The sequence below is a fragment of the Anoplophora glabripennis genome, unplaced genomic scaffold (assembly GCF_000390285.2).
Source record: "Anoplophora glabripennis isolate ALB-LARVAE unplaced genomic scaffold, Agla_2.0 scaffold79, whole genome shotgun sequence".
NCBI lineage: Eukaryota > Metazoa > Arthropoda > Insecta > Coleoptera > Cerambycidae > Anoplophora > Anoplophora glabripennis.
In genome coordinates, this window is record NW_019416623.1 from 450,891 (window position 1) to 474,481 (window position 23,591).

At 40.0% G+C, this 23,591-nt stretch overlaps 1 protein-coding gene across 1 annotated transcript in view; it reads left to right on the top strand.

Moving 5' to 3' along the window:
* LOC108917167 (mucin-2-like) overlaps positions 1–22,786 on the top strand; it is an 83,297-nt gene extending 60,511 nt beyond the window's left edge. Inside the window, exons 6-12 of the mRNA XM_018723647.2 lie at positions 30–10,355; positions 10,410–10,663; positions 13,388–13,642; positions 13,717–13,871; positions 15,547–15,815; positions 18,964–19,115; positions 22,187–22,786. Coding sequence (XP_018579163.1) covers positions 30–10,355; positions 10,410–10,663; positions 13,388–13,642; positions 13,717–13,871; positions 15,547–15,815; positions 18,964–19,115; positions 22,187–22,396 — 11,621 coding nt within the window. The 3' untranslated portion in view covers positions 22,397–22,786. The remainder of the gene's footprint in view (positions 1–29; positions 10,356–10,409; positions 10,664–13,387; positions 13,643–13,716; positions 13,872–15,546; positions 15,816–18,963; positions 19,116–22,186) is intronic.
* The last annotated feature ends 805 nt before the right edge of the window (positions 22,787–23,591 follow it).

A 23,591-nucleotide genomic window follows, 5' to 3' on the forward strand; every position in this document is an offset into this window, starting at 1 on the left:
AGAAGTGTATTAAGTTTTGATCTTTTCAGGTCCAACTCCACCATCAACCACGCCCGAATTGGTAGTTCCAACACATCCGAGCATAATAACCTATCAACCTTCTGTTCCAACTTCTCCGCGTCCCATACCAACTGTAGGACCTGCTTGTCCACTTGGAACCATTTTAACACCTTCCGGAACATGTGAAACTCCTAGCGTTCCAATTCCGCAATGTCCGTTTGGCACAGTCAGGACCCCTAGTGGTATTTGCGAAACGCCAATAACATCTACAACTCCTGTATCATGCCCATTTGGTACAATATTAACACCTGATGGTAATTGTGCAAGACTAAGCCCTCCGCCAAGCCCTCCACCAAGCCCTAGACCATGTCCTCCAGGAACATTCCTACGACCTTCTGGATTATGCGAAGCCCCAGGCCAGAGTTGTCCACTTGGTACTATACAGAGACCTGATGGTAGTTGCGAAAGACTTACTCCCCCACCACCTCCCAGAGTTTGCCCATATGGAGCGTTACCTGATGGTAGCTGCATAACGCCTAGTAGCCCTCCACCAAGTCCCAGACCATGTCCAGCCGGAACATTTTTAACAGTTTCTGGAACGTGTGAAACTCCCAGGCCGGTATCAACTTCACCGCCATGTCCACCCGGAACAATTTTAACATCCTCAGGACTATGCGAGGCTCCTATAACCCCGACCCCAAGACCAGTCTGTCCCCCGGGTACAATTCAGGGACCTTCAGGTATATGTGAACAACCTGTACCAATTACGTTGTCTACGACTCCTGGTTACGATTATTCACCATCACCGTGCCCCCCTGGAACCTTTAGATCCCCTACAGGTTTATGCGAAACGCTTACCATTACAACTGCAAGACCCCAATGTCCACCAGGCACTTATCTAACCCTTTCTGGAAGTTGCGAGACACTGAGACTGCCGACCTCTAAACCTCCGCCACGACCATTCGAACCAACAGCCAGCAGAGAATATCTCCCACCTGTGACCCCAACGCAGTATGTACCTTCAGTCACCCAAAAACCATATCAACCATCAGTAACAACTGAGAAACCATCTGTCACACAAAAACCACGAGTTACACCACTCAGTCCATTTAAACCATCAATAACACCTGCTAGACCATTCCAACCATCTGTCACTCCACAAATACCAATAGAAACCACTCAAAGACCATACTATCCACAATCTACTACACCTAAACCGTTTCATCCATCAATAACTACACAAAGGCCGTATCAACCATCCTCCCCAAAATCTCATCCATTTTTAACTACGCAAAAAGAGACGTCCTCCATAGTTTGTTCATTAGGGCAAGTACCGTCTCCGTCAGGCTATGGATGCATTTACCCTTCTAGTACACCTAGACCATCTCAACCGCCAATTACTACTTTACGACCATATCAAACATCCTCCCCAAGACCTAGCCCATTCCTAACCACTCAAAAAGAATTTACTGCCTCAGGAGAATGTTCTCAGGGACAAGTACCATCTCCAACAGGTTACGGATGTGTGTATCCTTCTGGTTCATCTAGACCACCTTTTTCACAAGGTACTACATCTAGACCGTTTGAGCCATCTGTTACAACATTAAGACCATATCAACCATCTTCCCCAAAACCAAACCCATTTTTAACAACTCAAAAAGTATTTACACCTGTTACAGCGTGTTCGGAAGGACAAGTGCCATCCTCCACAGGTTACGGATGTATCTATCCTACAACGTCTAAATCTAGCGCATGTTTACCTGGCCAAAAATTATCTCCTTCTGGTATATGTCAGTATATTTCTTCAACGCCAGGTTATGAGTATCCTAAACCGACAACACCATCTTTTCCTCCCTCTTCACAACCCTCGTGTGGGTTTGGTCAAGTATTGTCTCCTTCTGGGTCTTGTGTCTATAGTTCACAACCTCCTCCAAGACATCCAACGTCCGGCAAACCGTCGTGTGCATTTGGCCAAGTCTTAACTCCTTCGGGAGCATGTATTTATCCCACAACACCAACCCCTACAGGTTCTCCATCATCCCGTCAACCGTATTGCGCATCTGGCCAAATTCTATCTTCTTCCGGAACTTGTATTTATCCTTCACAATCTACACCTAGACCTAGTCAGATTACGTCGAGACCAGTATGCGCGTCAGGTCAAATTCTATCGGCATCTGGTGAATGTAAATATTCGTCAAAATCACCTTCAGTCTCTTGCGGTCCAGGTCAACAATTATCACCTTCTGGTTTGTGTGAATTTATAACAACAACGGAGGGTTATACATACTCCCAACCAACGACATTCCGTCCAAAACCATCTTGCAAACCTGGACAGGTTCCTTCTCCTTCAGGATATGGATGTGTTTACCCATCACCTTCAAGCACATCTAAACCTATCACTTCTACGCCAGGATATGAGTATCCCAAGCCTACAACACTACTTTGTAGACCAGGAGAAATATTATCTTCAACAGGATCGTGTATTCCAGTTGGATCTACCCCAGGAAGACCTGCAGGTCCTGAACCATCATGTGGACCAGGACAGGTACCTAGGCCTTCTGGAATAGGTTGTGAATATCCCAAAACTCCTAAACCAGTGACACCATATTGCGGATCCGGACAAATATTATCTCCAACAGGTACGTGTATTCCAGCTGGATCTACTCCAGGAAGACCTACAGGTCCTGAATCATCATGTGGACCTGGACAGGTACCAAGGCCTTCTGGAATAGGTTGTGAATATTCCAAAACTCCTACGTCAGTAACACCATACTGTGGACCTGGACAGATATTATCTTCAACAGGCTCTTGCATTCCAGCTGGATCTACCCCAGGAAGACCTACAGGTCCAGAACCATCATGTGGACCAGGACAAGTACCTAGGCCTTCTGGAATAGGTTGTGAATATCCCAAAACTCCTAGACCAGTGACACCATATTGTGGACCTGGACAGGTATTATCTTCAACGGGATCGTGTATTCCAGCTGGATCTACCCCAGGAAGACCTACAGGTCTTGAACCATCATGTGGACCAGGACAGGTACCTAGGCCTTCTGGAATAGGTTGTGAATATCCTAAAACTCCCACACCAGTAACACCATACTGTGGACCTGGACAGATATTATCTTCAACAGGCTTATGCATTCCAGCTGGATCTACCCCAGGAAGACCTACGGGTCCTGAACTATCATGTGGGCCAGGACAGGTACCAAGGCCTTCTGGAATAGGTTGTGAATATCCCAAAACTCCTACGTCAGTAACACCATACTGTGGACCTGGACAGATATTATCATCAACAGGCTCCTGCATTCCAGCTGGGTCTACCCCAGGAAGACCTACGGGTCCTGAATCATCATGTGGACCAGGGCAGGTACCTAGGCCGTCTGGAATAGGTTGTGAATACCCCAAAACTCCTAAAGCATCAACACCGTTTTGCAAACCTGGACAAATCCTGTCTCCTTCCGGAATCTGTATTTATCATTCACAATCTACGCCTAGACCAGGACAGATTACATCAAGACCAGTATGTGCACCAGGTCAAATTTTGTCATCATCTGGTGAATGTAAATACTCTTCCTCAAAATCACCTCCAGTTTATTGTGCCCCTGGTCAGCAACTATCGTCTTCCGGTTCGTGTGAATATATAACTACAACGGAGGGTTACACATACACCCAACCAACAACATTCCGTCCAAAACCATCGTGCAAACCTGGACAAGTTCCTTCTCCTTCAGGGTATGGGTGCATTTATCCATCACCTTCTAGTACACCTAGACCCGTCACTTCTACGCTAGGATATGAATATCCGAAACCAACAACATCACTCTGTGGACCAGGGGAAATATTATCACCAAGAGGTTCCTGCGTACCAGCTGGGGCTACTACCCCAGGAAGACCTACAGGTCCTAAACCGTCATGTGGTCCAGGCCAGGTACCTAGACCTTCTGGAATAGGTTGTGAATATCCAAAAACTCCAAAACCAGCAACTGCATATTGTGGATCCGGACAAATATTATCTCCAACAGGTACGTGTATTCCAGCTGGAACTACTCCAGGAAGACCTATAGGTTCTGAACCATCATGTGGTCCAGGTCAAGTACCTAGACCTTCTGGAATAGGTTGTGAATATCCCAAAACTCCAAAACCAGCAACACCATATTGTGGACCTGGACAGACCTTATCTGCAACAGGTTCATGCACGTATTCAGGAGGAACTACACCAGGGCAGCCAGCTAGTGCTTGCGGTCCAGGTCAGGTACCTAGACTTTCAGGAATAGGTTGTGAATATTCCAAGACCCCAAAACCAACATTCCCTAGTTCAATAACTAAACCATCATGCCCGTTTGGCACCAAATTATCTCCAGTGACAAACGAATGTTTGACATCGCCAAGTACAATATCGCCTATACCAGGTATTTCGTCAACTCCGCAACCCTCATGTAGACCTGGACAAATACTATCTCCTACAGGTGTTTGTATTTATCCCTCATCTTCTTGTAGTCCAGGTCAAATAAAATCTCCCTCTGGGGCATGTGTTTATCCTTCTGATACAACTACACCAGCTCCGACTAGTATCACATCTGTATGTGGACCAGGACAAATATTATCTTCAGGCTCGTGCGTATATCCTTCTCAGACAACACCCACATTTCAACAAAAATGCAGACCTGGTCAGACACTATCTTCATCTGGTTATTGTACATCTGAACCTACAGGACCGCGACCTACATCTACACCAGCCTGTGCTCCCGGACAAATACCATCTTCCTCAGGTTTTGGATGCACATATCCATCGGGTATAACAAAAACTTGTCCATTCGGTTCAAAATTGTCACCTTCTGGTTCTTGCGAACCACCTCGGCCTACTGGAGGATACGATTACTCAAAACCCTCAACTCAAAGCTCCCCAAAACCTTGCCTAGCTGGTCAAGTTTTAGCTCCTTCAGGATATGGATGTATTTATCCGGAAAGCACGACTCAATCACCAGCGTGTCCTCGAGGACAGGTACCATCTAGTTCCGGTATAGGCTGTGAATATCCCAAAACACTAACACCAATAGAAGTAACTAAACCTTCGCAGTCTTGTCCATTTGGTACGAAATTGTCGCCTATTACTAATGAATGCATTACTAGTGGTTATGAGTATCCAAAACCCTCCACTCCTTTTATATCGGGATCGTCGACTACGTCAAGACCAGGGGGTCCAAGACAATGCCCTCAAGGACAAGTGTTGTCTGCTTCAGGTTCATGTATTTATTCTTCAATTTCTACACCATCTTGTGGTCCAGGTCAAATAGTATCTTCTGCTGGAGTCTGCACTTACCCCACAACTCAACCAAGTTACAAACCTTCGCAACCAGGCTTTTCAACGCCAAGTAGTAAACAGCCGTCTTGTAGACTTGGTCAAGTGTTATCTGATTCAGGAATATGCATCTATCCTGGACAACCAACCTCGACGCCAAGATATGATTATACACAAGCTATAACTACTTTTAAACCTAGTTTTCCATTTGAAATATCAACTTTAACACCAACATTAAAATGTGGGCCTGGGCAGGTACTGTCACCATCAGGAGTTTGTATTTCTTCTTCCATCCAGACAGACAGACCTCAACCAAGCGCAAGGCCGTCATGTCAGCCGGGTCAAGAATTATCCCAATCGGGAATATGCTACTATCCCTCAAGACCAACTTCACCAGCTATACCCGCAACTTCCAAAGGATATGATTTTCCGAGACCTACAACGCCCTTCGTACCAGGTTACACAACTGTACGACCCAGTAAGCAATGTGGACCAGGCCAAATTTTGTCCTCTTCAGGTGTTTGCACTTATCAGGTTACTAAACCTTCTACGCCTTTTGAACAGGGCTATCCAAGTCAAACAACTCCAAGACCTATTCCGGGAAGGCAATGTGGACCTAATCAAGTTTTGTCTCCAACAGGAGCCTGCATTTATTCTCCGACTGAGACGACCAAACCGCAGATTGGACCGAAACCATCCTGCAGACCAGGACAGAAGTTATCCGAATCGGGAGTATGCTATTATCCTTCGAGAACGACCCCTAAACCATCGTGTGGTGCAGGACAAATTCTATCTTTGTCCGGAGACTGTATTTATCCCCAACAACCTACGCTGCAGCCCATTCCAACGACAACTACAAGTTACACATTTGCAGATTGCGCACCTGGACAAGCTTTGTCTGCATCAGGTGAAGAATGTGTATATCAGACAACTAAACCTCGACCGACAGGTACAAAACCTTATCCTAAAAGACCCAGGCCATCTTGCGGGCCAGGACAAGTTCTTTACTCTAATGGATCATGTATTTATTCCTTACAGCCAACTTCACCGGGTATACCCACAACTTCTGGAGGATATGATTATTCGCGACCTACATCTTTAAGACCAAGCTACACAACTATTCGTCCCAGCACAGATAGAGTGTGTGGATCAGGACAAATTTTGTCTTCCTCCGGTGTTTGTATTTATGAGACAACTGGACCTCGACCAAGTCCAAAGCCTTCTTGTAGACCTGGTCAAGAGTTGTCCGAATCTGGAGTTTGCTTCTACCCCTCAAAATCAAGCCCTAAACCAAGTTGTGGACCAGGACAAGTACTTTCTGCTTCTGGATTGTGCACTAATCCGTTGCAACCAACTCCCGTCTTCACCTCCACGGTACCTACTCAAGGATATCCTAGACCTACAACATCTTTAATACCTGGTTACACAACTTTAAGACCCACAACAGTTAGAGAATGTGGTCCTAGACAAACTTTATCTTCTTCAGGAGTTTGCATTTATCAAATAACTAGACCAGGTTCGAAGCCAGCTTGTGGTCCAGGACAAGTACTTTCTGGTTCAGGATCTTGTATTTACCCCTTACAACCTACACAACCTATTCCTATTGCTCAAACAGGATACACATATCCAAAGCCTTCAACACCTTTTGAATCAGATTATCCAAGTCGCAAGACTGAAAGACCGAACATAATTAGACAGTGTGGACCTGGACAAGTCTTGTCATCATCAGGAATCTGTGTTCCTAGTTCCTCCACACCAAAGCCTGGGTCCAGACCTTCCTGTAGACCCGGACAAGAACTATCTGAATCCGGAATTTGCATATACCCTGCGAAACCAAGGCCTACAACACCTTCCATTTCAGAATACTCAGATCAGACAACTCTAGGACCCACAACAAGTAGAGGATGTGGACCGGGGCAGATTCTGTCCTCTTCCGGTGTTTGCACTTATCAGACAACTAGACCACAAGGTACAAAACCGTCTTGTAGCTCAGGTCAAGAATTGTCTGAATCTGGAGTTTGCTACTATCCCTCAAAGACAAGTCCCACGTCAGCCTGTGGTCCAGGACAAGTACTTTCCTCTTCTGGATTATGTACTTATCCTTTACGACCTACATCACAACCTGGTCTTACTGGTATACAATGCAGTTCTGGTCAAATTTTATCACCTTCTGGAGTTTGCATTTATTCTTCGACGTTAACGCCTACTTCATATCCTTCCGGGTCAACAGTTAAACCACCTCATGTAAAGCCTTGTGCTGCTGGTCAAACTTTATCTCCTTCTGGAACTTGCGTTTATCATCCTGGACCAACACCAACCGGTTACCCTTCGGTAACATGTGGGCCAAATCAGATACTATCACCTTCAGGAACATGTATTTACTCTTCTGGTTCTACACCACCACCTTATCCTGGTGCAAAACCTGCTTGTGGTGCTGGCCAGATTTTATCAACTTCAGGAATTTGTATTTATCCACCAGGACCTACGCCAACTCCTTATCCTGGTGCAAAACCTTCTTGTGCAACTGGCCAAGTTTTGTCTCCATCTGGAAGTTGTATTTATCCCCCAGGACCTACACCAACTCCTTATCCTAGTACAAAACCTATTTGTGGTACTGGCCAGATTTTATCACCTTCAGGAATTTGCATTTATTCCCCAGGACCTACACCAACTCCTTATCCTGGTGCAAAACCTTCTTGTGCAGCTGGTCAAGTTTTGTCTCCATCTGGAAGTTGTATTTATCCCCCAGGACCTACACCAACTCCTTATCCTGGTGCAAAACCTTCTTGTGAAGCTGGTCAGATTTTGTCTCCATCTGGAAGTTGCGTTTATCTTTCTGGGTCTACACCAACTTCTTATCCTGGGGCAAAACCTTCTTGTGGCGCCGATCGGATTTTGTCACCTTCAGGAACTTGTATATACCGTCCTGGACCCACACCAACACCTTATCCTGGTGTAAAACCTTCTTGCGGTGCTGGTCAGATATTGTCTCCATCTGGAAGTTGCACTTATCCTTCTGGGTCCACACCGACTTTTTATCCTGGTTCAAAACCTTCTTGTGGAGCAGGCCAGATTTTGTCATCTTCAGGAACTTGTATTTATCCATCAGGACCTACACCAACTCCTTATCTCGGTGCAAAACCTTGTGGAGATGGTCAGATTTTGTCGCCGTCAGGAACTTGTATTTATCCTTCTGGACCCACAACTCCTTATCCTGGAGCCAAACCTTCTTGTGGTACCGGTCAGATTTTGTCGTCATCAGGAACTTGTATATACTCTCCTGGACCCACAACAACTCCCTATCCTGGTGCAAAACCTTCTTGCGGAGCTGGTCAAGTTTTGTCTCCATCTGGAAGTTGTATTTATCCCCCAGGACCTACACCAACTCCTTATCCTGGTGCAAAACCTTCTTGTGCAGCTGGTCAGATTTTGTCTCCATCTGGAAGTTGCATTTATCCTTCTGGGTCTACACCAACTTCTTATCCTGGTGCAAAACCTTCTTGTGGCGCCGGTCAGATTTTGTCACCTTCTGGAACTTGTATTTATCTCTCAGGATCTACACCAACGTCCTATCCTTCAGTTACTTGTGGACCAAATCAAATATTATCACCTTCTGGATCATGTGTTTATTCCTCCAGTTCAACAGTTAAGCCGCTGCCTGGTGTAAAACCTTCTTGTGCTCCTGGACAGACTTTGTCTTCTTCTGGAAGTTGCATTTATCCTCCTGGACCAACATCAACTCCTTATCCTGGTGCAAAACCTTCTTGTGGAGCTGGTCAGATTTTGTCACCTTCAGGAACTTGTATATACCCTCCCGGACCCACACCAACACCTTATCCTGGTGCAAAACCATCTTGCAATGTTGGTCAGATTTTATCGCCTTCAGGAATTTGTGTTTACCCTCCTGCATCTACACCAACACCTTATCCTGGTGCAAAACCTTCTTGTGGACCTGGTCAAACTTTGTCTCCATCGGGAACTTGTATTTATCCTCCAGGACCTACACCAACTCCTTATCCCTCGACAAAATGCGGACCAAATCAAGAGCTATCACCTTCCGGATCTTGTATTTACTCCCCTCGTCCAACAGCTGGGCCACCCTCTAGCGAGAAACCTATTTGTAGGCCTGGCCAGACATTAAGTCCTTCTGGTAGATGTATTTCATCACCTCCTAGTATCCCTGAAACAACCTTACGTCCTAAACAGTGCCCTCCAGGCTCAAAGCCTTCGGCGTTTGGATCTGGTTGTGAATATCCTAGACCCACAACACCAAGAACTACCACAGAAACATTCACCGGCTATGACTATCCCAAACCAAATAAACCATTTGATCAAAAGCCTCAGTGTCCTCCAGGGCAAAGGTTAGGTCCCTCTGGTTTCTGTGAGCCAGGATCAGTATTAACTACTACTCCCACGTATGACTCTACTTCTAAATTTACTCCTGGCCGCTCTTGTCCACCTGGTAGTAACTTAGGTCCTTCGGGTACTTGTGAATTTACTCCTGATCGACCCTTTCCACCAAGACCAGATTCAGGTACTTGCCCTCCAGGTACTATAAAATCGCCCTCGGGATTATGTGAGAGCACTTTCCCACCTTCGGTAAAATGTCCTTTCGGTACGCGTCTAAGTCCTACGGGTTCTTGCGAAACCACATCAGGTACCCCTAGACCACCTATAGGTCCAGGTAAATCTTGTACACCTGGTACTTTTAAAACAAGTTCGGGTTTGTGCGAACGTCCGTCATCTCCCACCTTACCAACCCAAAGACCTTGCCCACCTGGAAGTTCACTATCACCATCAGGTAATTGCCAATACCCAGGTCCAACTCCTACCCCAGGCCGACCTACTGACACAGGTAACCAATTCACTCCGTCTTATCCCACAAAAAAACCTTACAGGCCAAGTTCACCCCCAACCAGTGGATATCACTATGAAACGCCCACGCCACCGTTCAGTTATCCCTCCAGTACTCTGATTCCCAATTCAAATAGCATCAACAACCAGTTTGTTCCTCCACAAACAACTCCTCAGTATTTGCGACCTGATATAGAAGGTAAAACGAATAATAAACAAATAATTTGAGTTGTAACTAATAACTGTCCCGTAGGATCAACCATTAGGGATGTTGTCCGATTTCCAGATAAACCCGATAATAAAGGAGAACCTGGTAACACCATAAATGTGTCCATTCCACCATCCAGACCGCCACCATCTAAGCAAGATCAGAACAATGAACCACCCATAGGTTGCGCTGCTGCCTTGAAGTGTGTACAAGAGATTTACTGTACCGCAGAAGGTGTAGTGTCTCCTGTACCGGTAGTTCTGACTAAAGATCAAGAATTACTTAGAGTTCCTACTACGGTATTTCCGATTTCTATTATTAATAGTTTCCAAATATTATTTGTTACACAAAGATTATATCAGTGTCATTATGTCGTGAATCAATATTAATAGCTGAACAATTTAGGGATGGTTGCTACGTCGTTGGTTTAGGCTTCTTGACGTTTGCTCTCTTCTTCAGAATAAACTCTGAATGTGGAGATCAAGTCCCCTGGTCGGTATTTATATTTGCTATGTGTACTAGTTCATGACTTCCTAGTGTATGGTTTGTATCCATTGACCCGTGGCGTTTTGGCTCTCGATTTTTACGGATGTGTCGAATTAATAGTGTTACTACAACACATCGAGGACTGCCTTTTCTAAGATGATCTGCAAGAACGATCTACTTCAAGGCTGCAATGTATATAGAATTCCCTGTACATGCAGAAAAATATACATTGGACAAATGAGATGACACGTCATGTTACAGGACCACAAGTGTCATTTGAAGAAAAATCAGCAGTCGCGGAACATAGAGCAGTTACCGGATACGCAATAGATCTGACTAAACCAGAAATCCACTGTGAGAGAGATTTTGGCCAAGATTCCACAGCAAGGCAATAGACGTCCAGAAGAGTCGAGATGATAAAGCTACCCGGAATTTGAAAATGACTCATCCACAAAAATCAAAAAGCAATACGACAGCGACCAATGGTTCAAGTCACACATCGGAACGCCATAGACGACTGCATACAACAAATATAAATACCAATCGGACAATTTAATCTCCTGAAATTTGTTCAGCCATTAACAACCGTCATAGTCCAGACGGTATCTGTTTCAAAAAGTCCATATTTAGGTGAATCGTATATCCACGAAGATTTTTGGCTTTTTGGCATTCAAATATCACTAGAAATGAAAATTTTTCTATGCGCATAAAAAAAACGTGGGCTTAACTTTTGGCGGCACAATATGTTTAAAAAATTCGAAAAATGTCATATTTTTCTTCCTATTTAATTATGTATCTTTTCTAGAATTGATTTTAGGCGAAAATGGAAAAGGAAAAAATGTTTGTAATTAATTTTTTTACAAAATCGAATGAATCATGATTATTATTGTAAAAATCGGGCTCTGGCGCTTGGTCGAATTTTTGTACTTATAAACAATTAGAATAACTTTGTGAATATTCAACCAAATCAAATTTTTTAAAATAGGTTTTAAAAGTTCTTGGAAAGAAGCTTCTTAAAAAAAAAACAGATCGATTGGTCAATTAATTACGTAGTTATAGCCGATCAAAGTTAACCGTCATTTACACTAAATGTACTGGGACATCCGGGCTAATTTTTAGAAAAATACCTATGGTATTCCGAGTACTTACCAGGCCTAAGTTTGCAATAGTTTTCTTCATTTTAGAATATTTAAATAAATTTGTTTTTGATCTTTGATAAACAGTATATCAGTTTATGCACTTACCTTTGATATAATAAAAAAAATATGTTGATAATTAAAGGAAGTTTAAAGATTCGAATTATTAACGATAGGCATTTGAAAATACGCTTTTGTTTTTTTTTTTAACTCGCGAGACAACGATTTAAAAAAAAATCATCAAAATCGGACCTTTAGAAGCTGAGATATTAAAAATTTTTAAGGGCGTCGCGGTTTTGAACTCGTCGATTCAATTTCGAGCAGGCCGAAGCAGCCGCGCTCTGTGCTTCCTCCATCACCACCACCCGTACGATTTTCTTGAATTTCTCGTTTGCATAAATAACTTTAGACGCGTTTTAAAGTAGGTTGCCAATGAAGAAAAGTATTGCAAACTTAGACCTGGTTGATAAGTACTCGGAATACCAAAGGTATTTTTTGAAAAATCAGCCCGGATGTCCCAGTACATTTAGTGTAAATGACGGTTAACTTTGATCGGTTATAACTACGTAACTAATTGACCAATCGATCTGTTTTTTTTTTAAAGAAGCGTCTTTCCAATAACTTTTAAAACCTGCTTTAAAAAATTTGATTTGATTCAATATTCACAAAGTTATTCTAATTGTTTATAACTACAAAATTTCGACCAATGTTTAAACAAGCGCCAGAGCTTTAGTAATTGACAGATTCGAATTTTTCGAAAAGCGTTTAAAAGCTTGAGAGCCCTTCTATACGTGATTAAATTTTCAAGTATCTAAGGGCCTTGGTTTTTGCTGTGCAAAATTTTGAAAATTTGCATTTTTTTTTCAAAATCTGGATTGCAAAATTATTAAGCAAAATCTATAGAACCGATTTTGATGAAATTTGGTGTGATGATTCTACATAACATGAAGTTTTCTTGGGCCAAATATGAAGGTCCCATACCCTATTTAAAGACCGCAAAAAAAATCCCTAAAAAGTAATGATTTTTAACCCTATTTTTGGCGATTTTTTCGATTTTTACAATAATAATCATGATTCATTCGATTTGTGATTAGTCATATTTTATAAAAAATTAAATTGCAAACATTTTTTTCCTCTTCCATTTTGGCTTAAAATCAACTCTTGAAAAGATACATAATTAAATAAGAAAAATATGACATTTTTCGAATTTTTTTAACATATTGTGCCGCCAAAAGTTAAGCCCACGTTTTTTAGGCGCATTTTCATTTCTAGTGATATTTGAAAGCCAAAAAGTCAAAAATCTCCGTGGATATACGATTTACCCAAACCAAAACAGATACCGCCTAGTCTATCACGGAAGCTTGCAAAGCAAGCTAATAATATTAATACTTATAATTTAAGGAATGCAAAGACGAAGAAACTGGAATAATAGGAAAGTGCTGCAGAGATCCCAATTACAAGGACCCATGGCCATCCGCGAATTTGGTTAATGGTGTGGATGATGGACAGTATAAGGAGGACAACTTGTATGGCCAGCGTCAAGATATTTTCTCAACGAATAGACTGATAAGGTCTTCTAATGGCACAAGGACGAACGTTAAGCGAAACTCAGGTCCCTCTCAAGGAAGTCAGCCATCTTGTGGGGAGCGACACAAGGTATTCTTACGAAATCCCAAACAGTAATATATACGTTCTTCATTTGCTTTATTCAATTTATATTTATATTCCAGAATACAAAACCTCCGGGTCCGGGACCAATAGATGCCAACTTTTCCGAATATCCATGGCAAGCTATGATCTTGAGAGATTCAAATCGTAGTTTACTTTGTGGAGGAGCGATTATCAGAAGGAATGCTGTTTTAACAGCAGCCCATTGCGTAGAAGGGTGAGAATAACTGAACTATTATTAGAGAAACTGATACAACAAGCAGAAAGTCGCGAAATTACCTACCGTATTATAAATACCTTATATAGTAAATCGAGAAAATGCAAAATGAAATAAGTGTAGTAAAGTGAAACAGTGATATAATGTATTTAGCCATGCTCTTTTCGCCATAACGTAGGCCATTTGTTTTTTGCTAGCTTAGCTTACGCCCTGTTGTCATATCACATCAGGTGGATTGATTTGTGATATTATGTAGTTTACCTTAACTAGGTCAGTATCAGAGATGATTGACACTGAGAATCACAAACCAAACACAGTATTTTAAAATAGTAGTAACAAATACCTTTTATTCAAAACTTGAAGTGATTAAAAAAGAACATTTTAAAGTAATAACAGTAAACAATTATTTTGCAACATAAATTAAATTTACTCAACAAACCATTTCAGAATGAAACGTCATGCGTCAGTTGTGAAGATTATATTATAGGTGGTACAGTGCCGGCCCTTTGAAAGTGGACGACTCTTATAAGCAAATTGTCTATAATTGGCCTTTGTGAAGCTGACTTGAAAATGTGAGGTTCAAATCGGCTGTCATTATGTCAAATTTAATGTGTCTCTATCATACTAGTTCTAGTGAGCAAAACAAATCCAAATTAGGTAGCAAATTATTTATTTTTCCAATATTGAAATATATTATACATTCTAACAGCCATTCATTCGCCGTCAACGAGATCTAAAAATGAAACACTTTTCGTCGTCAAAAAAACGCGATTCGTAAAGTTAGTATTTTGCACAAGCACCATTTTTGTCTATAACACTGCAATCTACATGGCATTGATAAAATTAATGTTCTTGTTATAATCGTCAGTTGTTATCACATGCGTTTTCAATTGCCTCCCAAAGTTCTTCGACGTTAACTGGACGGAAGTTTCTGTCGTAAATTTTTTTCACCATATATCCCCAGGACTTTGAGGGCCAAGGTAAAACATCGATGTTGTTATCAATGAACCATTCTGACGTAACTCTTGAGGTGTGAATTGCACAATTATTCTGCTTGAAAGTGAAAATCTGAGAATACAGCATGGTCACAACAAACATCAGGACTTTGGCAGCTTATCTAAACCCAAACGTTAATGGAGAATCTATCGCTGCGCTGTGTGGGTTTCACATAAGGCTCCGAATACCTTATAATCTCTGGTGGGTAGACACGGACAGAAGCATTGGAACAAGACTGAAAACTTTTTTTGTCCGAAAATATAATATTCTCCCAGAAGTTGTCTGGGCTTCATACAAATTGTCTTGCAATCTCTAACCTCTGTTCTTTATACTGGGGAGTCAAAGCAACTGTATTTGCGGCCACATAATTCTTCAGCTCCGAATCTTTCACCCGCTTCCTTGCAGTTCGCACTGATCCAGGAAAATTCGTCTCAAAGGAAGCCGCTACTGCCATGTCAAAAGGATTTATTCTTAGGTGGTGCTTACTTTTCGACGTCCACCTCTATGAACATAACGTACGTGACCCTCCACAATCCATTTTTTATCGACAAATTACTAATGACACTGACATATAAAAACTTGTCATAATAAGAGTAGACCACATCACATTAGAAAAATAAATCGTCCACTTTCAAAGGGCCGGCAGTGTACTAGATTAGTAAGAAATTTTTTTTTCTAGCCTGGATACTTCGGATGTGTTGATCAAGGGCGGAGAGTGGAAACTGGGTATCGACGAAGAGCCCCTGCCTTTCCAAATAGTTAAAGTCGGGGCAATTTTGAGGCATCCTGATTACGTGCCCGGTTCATATAAAAACGACTTGGCCGTATTGGTGTTAAGGGAGAACTTGAGGCCCTCGAAAAACGTTGGAACGATTTGTCTGCCGGAGGCTAACCAGATCTCGACGACGGATTGCGTTGCGACCGGTTGGGGTAAAAGGATTTTACAATGTGAGTTTTTAAGAATATAAACTAGAATAGTTAATACAGGGTGTTAATGAACTTACGTCAAATATTTTTGCCACATGTTCGTTATGTCAAAATGAGGTAAATACACGGATTTGTGTTGAGTAAAGTGTAATTTTAAAATCTGACTTACCTCAACATTGCAAGGAGCCACCTTTTGAGAACTGCTGATTTTCATATATGTTCGAAGTACCCCCCATTTGCTTGCACACAAGCTTCAGCGCGACGTATCCAATTCGCTCGCGCGCGTTGCGAGATTGCCACGTCCCGTCCTCTCGAATCGTATTACAAGCTTCAGCAATACGATGTCGCAGTTGGCAGATGTCACGAACTTCCCTGAAATACACACCACTTTGGGTGCATCTAACTAGGCCTATCCAACGATTTGGAAAAGTAATGTTTAGAAAGTAACCACATATTTTTCCGAACATTTCATGGCACGTCTTCAAATAACTCCGGCAAACGATTTTGCAAAAAATCTAGTTATGAAGCACCGTCTAAGCGTCTAGGCCATTCAAAAGGTCCTATTAAAGTGTCATTAACGACACCGGACCACATGTTCACTGAAAACTGTTGCTGAAAGGCACCGCGACGTATTCCGTGTGGCTTTTCGATAGTCCAGTGGTGAGTGTTGAGGACGTTACGTACACCATTTCGACTGAAACCTGCTTCATCTGTAACTAGTATTTGCGCTATAAATTGAGGATTTCTTGCATGTTCCTGAAGCAACGATTCGCAAAAACTTCGACGTAGAGGAAACCCTCAGGAGTAAGCGTTTAAACACGTTGAATATGAAATGGGTACAACTGAGCTTCTCGCAAACTCCGCCACACAACAGGATGTGAAATATTTACTGGCTGTGTGATATTTCTAGTGCTACGATGGGGATCTTCTTTGACGAGATCTAAAATCATCTCCTCGACATTTAAGATTCTTAGTGGTCGCCCTGGGCCACTATCGCGATATCGACGCGGTTGTACTTCACCCATGTCCAAAACTCTTTGCGCTACAGCAACAAAAATGTTCGCGGTGCGGGGGCACGTCGTTCAGGATATCTTGCACGGTACACTTGACAAGTTCTGTGGGCATTTTCTTTTGCTTCGCCATAAATTATGGGCATATCATAATATTCGCCACTTCTAAATAAAGGCGTCATTTTCAAAAGAAACTTGGAAATACGGCTATTAAATGTACTCTCGAAAAACAGCACAGCAATCACTACAACAATGTATTATAAACTGACTTTCAAATACAGTCCGGCTTCATAAGAAACCTACAAACTCGTAAAACGTGTTACAGAATTTTTTGTAAGTACTCGCCGCGATAAAATACATGTATTTCAGCAGTTCCAAAACAGTTTTAAACACATTTTTAATTGGCTTTTTTCTCTATGACCTTAAACTTCCGATACAAGTTTGTGACATCAGTTAACTCAGTTTTTGCTCCTTCTTCACCCCTTTTAAATTTTTGACATAAATTCATTTGCAACACCCTGTACATCAAGTACGCGAGTCTCCTCAACAAATATCGTACGGACTGTAACTGCGGTTTGGTATTTTGGCAAGAAATGAAGTTAACCTGATTTGCCCGAATTTATTAAATCAGCGCACCGTATTTATGGGATAGGTTTGGATTGAATTAACATCTCCAGCGTCGTAGCGGGGGCGGCTGCCAGGGGCGCAAACCGCAAGGGGGTGCACTCGCAGCCTGCGGGCTGATGGGGCACAGACACATTAAGGGGGGGGCAAAATTCAAACCTTGCCCTGAGCGCCTATGACCTTAGCTACGACACTGAACCTCTCTGTCTGTCCAGTTATTTTGTCTCACAAGTTAGTCTATAGATCTCAGCAGTTTAGAAGATATACATATATCAATAGTAATAATTTAAATAAGTGTGACCGTACATTTCTGAATCATTATTTAATTTAAACAGAAATTTGAGGTAAAATTTGTAGTTATTGGGGGAGCCGCCTTAACCCAAACCAAAAGATCTTTTGCGAGATCTGTCAAGTGGCTGACTATAATGATGAGTTTATAAAAAGGTCTTAGTTCTAACATAGACATCGTCTTTGCCCTAAGAAGATAAACCTACAGATTTCAATGTGCACCTTTATAAAAATCCTAATCTAGTCCTAAGGAGGTCTTAAGACTCGACCTTGAACGCGCCTATCTCTTAACATCTTAGGACTAAGACTGCGCAAAGGTCTGTCATTCGATGACCAACTATTAAGGTTAGTTTAAGATGGATTTTCTGTAAACGAAGTAAAATTATTAGAATTGAGACTAAAACTAGGGTTAAGATGAAGGTTAAGGCCTAACATAAGAAAACTCAAGCTGACTATGCTATGGTTGGTTTATAAGAAAGTATTAGTCCTAACTTAGCCGTAACTTAACCTTAATCTTAGTCCTAAAAAGTTAGATGTGCAGAATGTAATGTATTGGTTTATAAAAATCTTAACATTGCCCTAGCTCTATACTATACATTACATTTTGTATATTTAACTTTTTAGGACTAAGATTAAGGTTAAGTTACGGCTAAGTTAGGACTAGTACTTTTTTATAAACCTACCATTAGAGATGTGGTGTTGGTCGCCAAAAAAACCCTAGGTAATCTTGCAAACTGTACAGTTAATGTTAATATTTGTCCTAAATAATTTACGAGTTAATAAAAACTAATAGTCATTTCTGATCTCTTGTCTTAAAAATGTAAAATTTTGAGATAACTCAGACGTCAAAGTGGCTTAATTTAGTGGTTGTTAATAAGTTAAAAAATATCTTAGGGCTATCGAAACAATTTTTTTGTGGTAGTGCAGTTTATCACCAACAATAAATTTACTAGACTCGAAAATAAAATAACTAAAAGAGTCATTCTATATATATTCACTAAAGAAAATAACATTGAGTTTGAATAACATTTCGATGAGTTGAACCACTCCCTCAATATTTTCGCTTAGAATTTTATTATTTAATACAACATCAACGTTAAACGTAAATAAATAATTCCATAAAATATATTGGACGTGGCTGAAAAAAATAAAAATCCTACGTTTTGCTTCACGAGATAAACAATTTACTTAGTTTTTCTTTCAGATTCACAATTCATGTATACCTAATTATAATTTATGTATTTCAGTACACGCTAAGGGTGCAATAATGCATCACATAGACGTGAACGTATTGGACTCACAGCAATGTCAACAAACACTTCAGCAAAACTTCCAAAGTTCCATTGACAATTATGGGCCTCGTACCATCTGCGGCACCTCCGACATTGACCACTGCAAGGTACGAAAAACCCATTGAAATAGTACAGAAAATTAAATTTAACTTTTGATACCTTTAGCAGACGAACATTTACTATTTTTTCAAATGAAATTCAAATAGGTGTTAGAGTGTATCATTGGTTTTCTAAGCTACGCTATCAGATGAATCAAAGTAAGGACTGATATTGATGGAGCTGACGATTGTCCACAAATTTTGAAGTTTGTAAACCGTCAGGACTCTTTGAGCCTCCTGGCCGCGGGCTGCCTAACTTCTAAAACTGTGAACAATGTTAACAATGAGTTTTTAGAAATTTTTTAAATATAAAGCAGGTAAAATTGAAGATTTCCCGATAATATAGAAAAAAAAAAATAGGTTAAGATGTCACGGACTCGATTATCGAGAAAAGTTGAATGGCAAAAATGGTATCTAGATATCTTGATTCGATTGAGAGATACAGGGTGTTATTCGATTTTGGTCGTTTTCCCTGATGCCCCATAATATTTGAGTTTTGTAAGGAGTTACAGTTTTTAAGAAGAATTAAGCGAGATATTTATGCGTAACTCCCATTTTTTTATCGATATACATATTTCATTTTTTAAAAGGAATATTCTATAAATGATGATTCAGTCATAATGTCATTAATTTAAAGGGACGTTAGGAAAACATGAGTAGACAACGAAACCACGATTAAAAAAAATTTAAAATGCACATTTACGCTGAAAAAAAAATCAAATAATTATTTAAACCCCTTTTGGGACCGCTGCTGACCCACAAAGGTTTATCAAAACTTAATCTTGACCTACCGTATTATTCGGTCATTAACCTAGCTTTTACTGCATTTTTAATTCGTAGTGAATGATAAGAACAAAACAGACACCTAGACACATATCTAGACACATGAATAAATAAGATATTTTTTTTTTTAATTTTACATATTTATTTGTTAATAAAAACAAATATATAACGATAATAATAGTTGTCGAATGTTAGGTTAATTCAGTATTTTTAATATTGTTAATGTGTTCACTGTGCAATTAATTATTTAGTTTGTAGTAAGTACCTACTTATTTAAAATACCAGTACGGCTAAAAAACACTCATTCGTCCATAGCACTCTGTTAATAAGGTTGGGATTCGCTGCACTTATGAAACCAATTGCAAAGTTCAAGACGATTGGGGAAATTAGCTGTTTCGCTTCAACGTTCGAACGCTCTGGATAAATGGGAGTTCAGGGGTAATTTGCTCATTTTTTAAAAGTCGAGTAATTTTTTTTTCAATTTTCTGTCTACCTTCTGAATACATTATGACTGAACCATCCTGTATATTTTCGACTTCTAAAATCTGCGTAAAAGTTAATTTCAGAATCACACACAATGTTTGTATCAAAACATATCTTTTTTTATAAATCAATTGTTTCTTTACATAATTCAGTGTACCGTTTCCTATGTTTTGTGTCAAGAAATGGATGGATAAGAAAGAAAATATATCTGTTACTTTGAAACGGATCTGAAAAATCCAAAAAACATGTAAAGTATTCCATTTTAAAAAAATCACAAGTTTGTAAAAAACTGTAAGAACTGGAAAATTATAGCGTATTCCACTGTAATCTACGAAAAAGGTATTTAAAAAGTCTACAAAAATCAAATGTTTTCAAAAACAAGATATACAGGGTGTTAAAAAAGAGTGTAAAATATTTAAGGAGGTAATGTTGACGCTTATCCAAATCGCCAGATTCCTTCATAACGCATATTTGGAAGAATTCATCAAATATTGCGTGATACCGGTTCCTTGAGCAAACAGTGCCATTTATCCGGAAGACCAAGGTCAGTATCCACTCCTAGAGCAGAAGAAGAAATTCTAGCACTGGTAGAGCAGAATCCAGGTACGAGTGTGCGGAGAATATCAGCCGAGATAGGAATTAGTGGTCCTCTTGAATCCTTCACGAGCAACTGCTTTATCCATACCATGTATGTGCAACGAGTACAGGTCTTAAATCCAATAAATGATCATCAATCACGTTTGGTTTTTTGCCGCTGGTTTCTACGTCATGATGCTGAAGACCCTCGTTTTCTTGTAAACATTCTTTTTACTGATGAGGCCGGGTTCACAAGAAATGGAGTGTTTAATTTTCACAATACGCATATTTGGGCCGACGAAAATCCTCATGCTCTAATAGAATCTGGACATCAGGCACGTTTTTCATTAAACATTTGGATGGGTATTGTAGGTGACAGGTTTCTAGGTCCTGTTGTTTTACCAAACCGATTAACAGGCGCTGCTTACCTCAACTTTCTGCAGAACACACTGTATGAGTTTTTGGAAGACATTCCTTTGAATCAGAGGCAACAAATGTGGTTCCAGCATGATGGTGCTCCAGCTCATTTTTCCATGGCCGTTAGAGAGCATTTACACCAAACTTTTCCACATAGATGGGTAGGAAGGGCCGGACCTGTTTTATGGCCTCCAAGATCGCCTGATCTGAACCCTCTAGATTTCTTTGTTTGGGGATATTTGAAGACATTAGTGTATGGTACTCCTGTAAATAGCCTGGAAGAGCTGCAGCTACGGATTAATCAAAAGTGTCAAGAAATCCAAACCAAGGAGGGTGTTTTCGAAAGAGTTCGAATATCGTTGAGACGAAGATGTCGTGCCTGCTTGGAAATGGACGGAGGGCACTTTGAACATCTTCTGTAACTTTGTTTTTTGTTTGTTAAAAGCTTCCTTTGTCGGTTTATTCCTAATAAAATAAAATGTTTGAAAAACGAATAGTGGTCCATATCTCCGCAACCGTTACTTTGCGGACCCATGTTTATTAAGACTTTTCTGCTTATTTTGGTTCATACTATTACCTCCTGAAATATTTTACACTGTTTTTTTAACACCCTGTATAGAAAACGGCCAAAACTGAAAGACGCCCTATATATATCTTAAACGCGTTAAGATTTTTAGAAGTAATTTTCATATAATTTTCTCGAAAATCGAGCCCATGAAATAAACTACTCTTTTTTGTTTCTTGGGGAAATAGGACAAATCCTCGAAAGCGTCGAACTTGCCCACCCTGTACATATAATATACCCATTGTTATTTCTGTAGGTCGACTATGGAAGTGCTCTGGCTTGCCCCAACAGCCAAGGACACTATACTTTAACTGGTATATACGCATGGGACACGGGATGTAAAGAGGAAGGCCAAATTGGTGGTTATGTTACTCCAGACGTGGAATGGATCGAATCTACATTGGCAAAATCGATCAAGGAACTCAAAAAGATAGAAAGGGAATATTTGCTCAATGCTAGAAAATAATTGTAATTTCCACGAAAATAATTTTCAAAAATATTTAGAAACACATACTTTCTATTTTTTTACCGAAATCTCGTTATTTGAAAGAAAATATTACCTACCTTAAGCTTAATTGAATTGTATATAAAAATATGTGATAGTCAGTTATTTTGTATGTAACAAAACTCATTTGTCTTTAATTTATTAAAAGAAACTAAGAATGCCAGTACACGTTTTGTATCTATTTAATGTTAAAGCTGCCATATAATAGTAGATAAATTTTGTACCATACAATTGTGTATAGATAATAAAATTTTTATAGAAACTTTTTGTATGTTAACTAGCTAAAATTTATTAGTTTACTGTGAAGATTAGGCTATAGTATTTATGTTTTAATATAATAAAGTTATTTTAAATAAATTTTATTTGTCTACTTTTATGTTAGGGAACAAAGAAGAATGCATAGGTAAGCGTACAAATGTATGAGGTCTGTTCAGAAAATAACACATTTTTTTAAATTACGCCCTAATTTATTTATTGAATTTTTACACTGTTGATCAGATACTGCCTAATTATAGAACAGGGATTTTACAGACAATAATGAAAATAAGTACCTACATTAAATACAAACAAAATTAAAAGGAACAAAAAAATACAGAACATCATAAAAAGGAAGGAAATACTCGTAAATAAAATCTATACACTAGATAATACGCATAAATGAAGATTAAAATTACATATCTAAAACTGTGAGATATTAAAAATAAAGTATTTTCAAGTTATTAAGGTTGTAGTTAAAAATATCTACAGAATTTTTATTACAGTTGTCACTTTCATAAAGTGGTGAGTGTTTGAGTACATTAACACGAGGAATTAGTAAATAAAACGTTCCGTTTTCTCTAGAGCTAGGTCTAGGATAGAAAATGATAATTTTGTTGTAAATTCCTGGCAATTAGCCAAATTACGTAAAATTTTAAAAAGAAAGACCTGCAAAAAGTATTTCCATCTAGTTTCAAGGTTAATAAAGGAATGCCTACTTAAAAGGTCCTCATGCGGATATCCGACATGTGGATAGTAGCCATCGGATTTAAAATTTAAAAAATCGACGCTGAATCGATTCCAGTTTATTAATGTGGGCAGCACTGTGTGGAGACCAAACAGGAGAGGCATATTCAAGTTTTGATCTAACTAAATAGAGATGATGAGTAGTTGACATAGT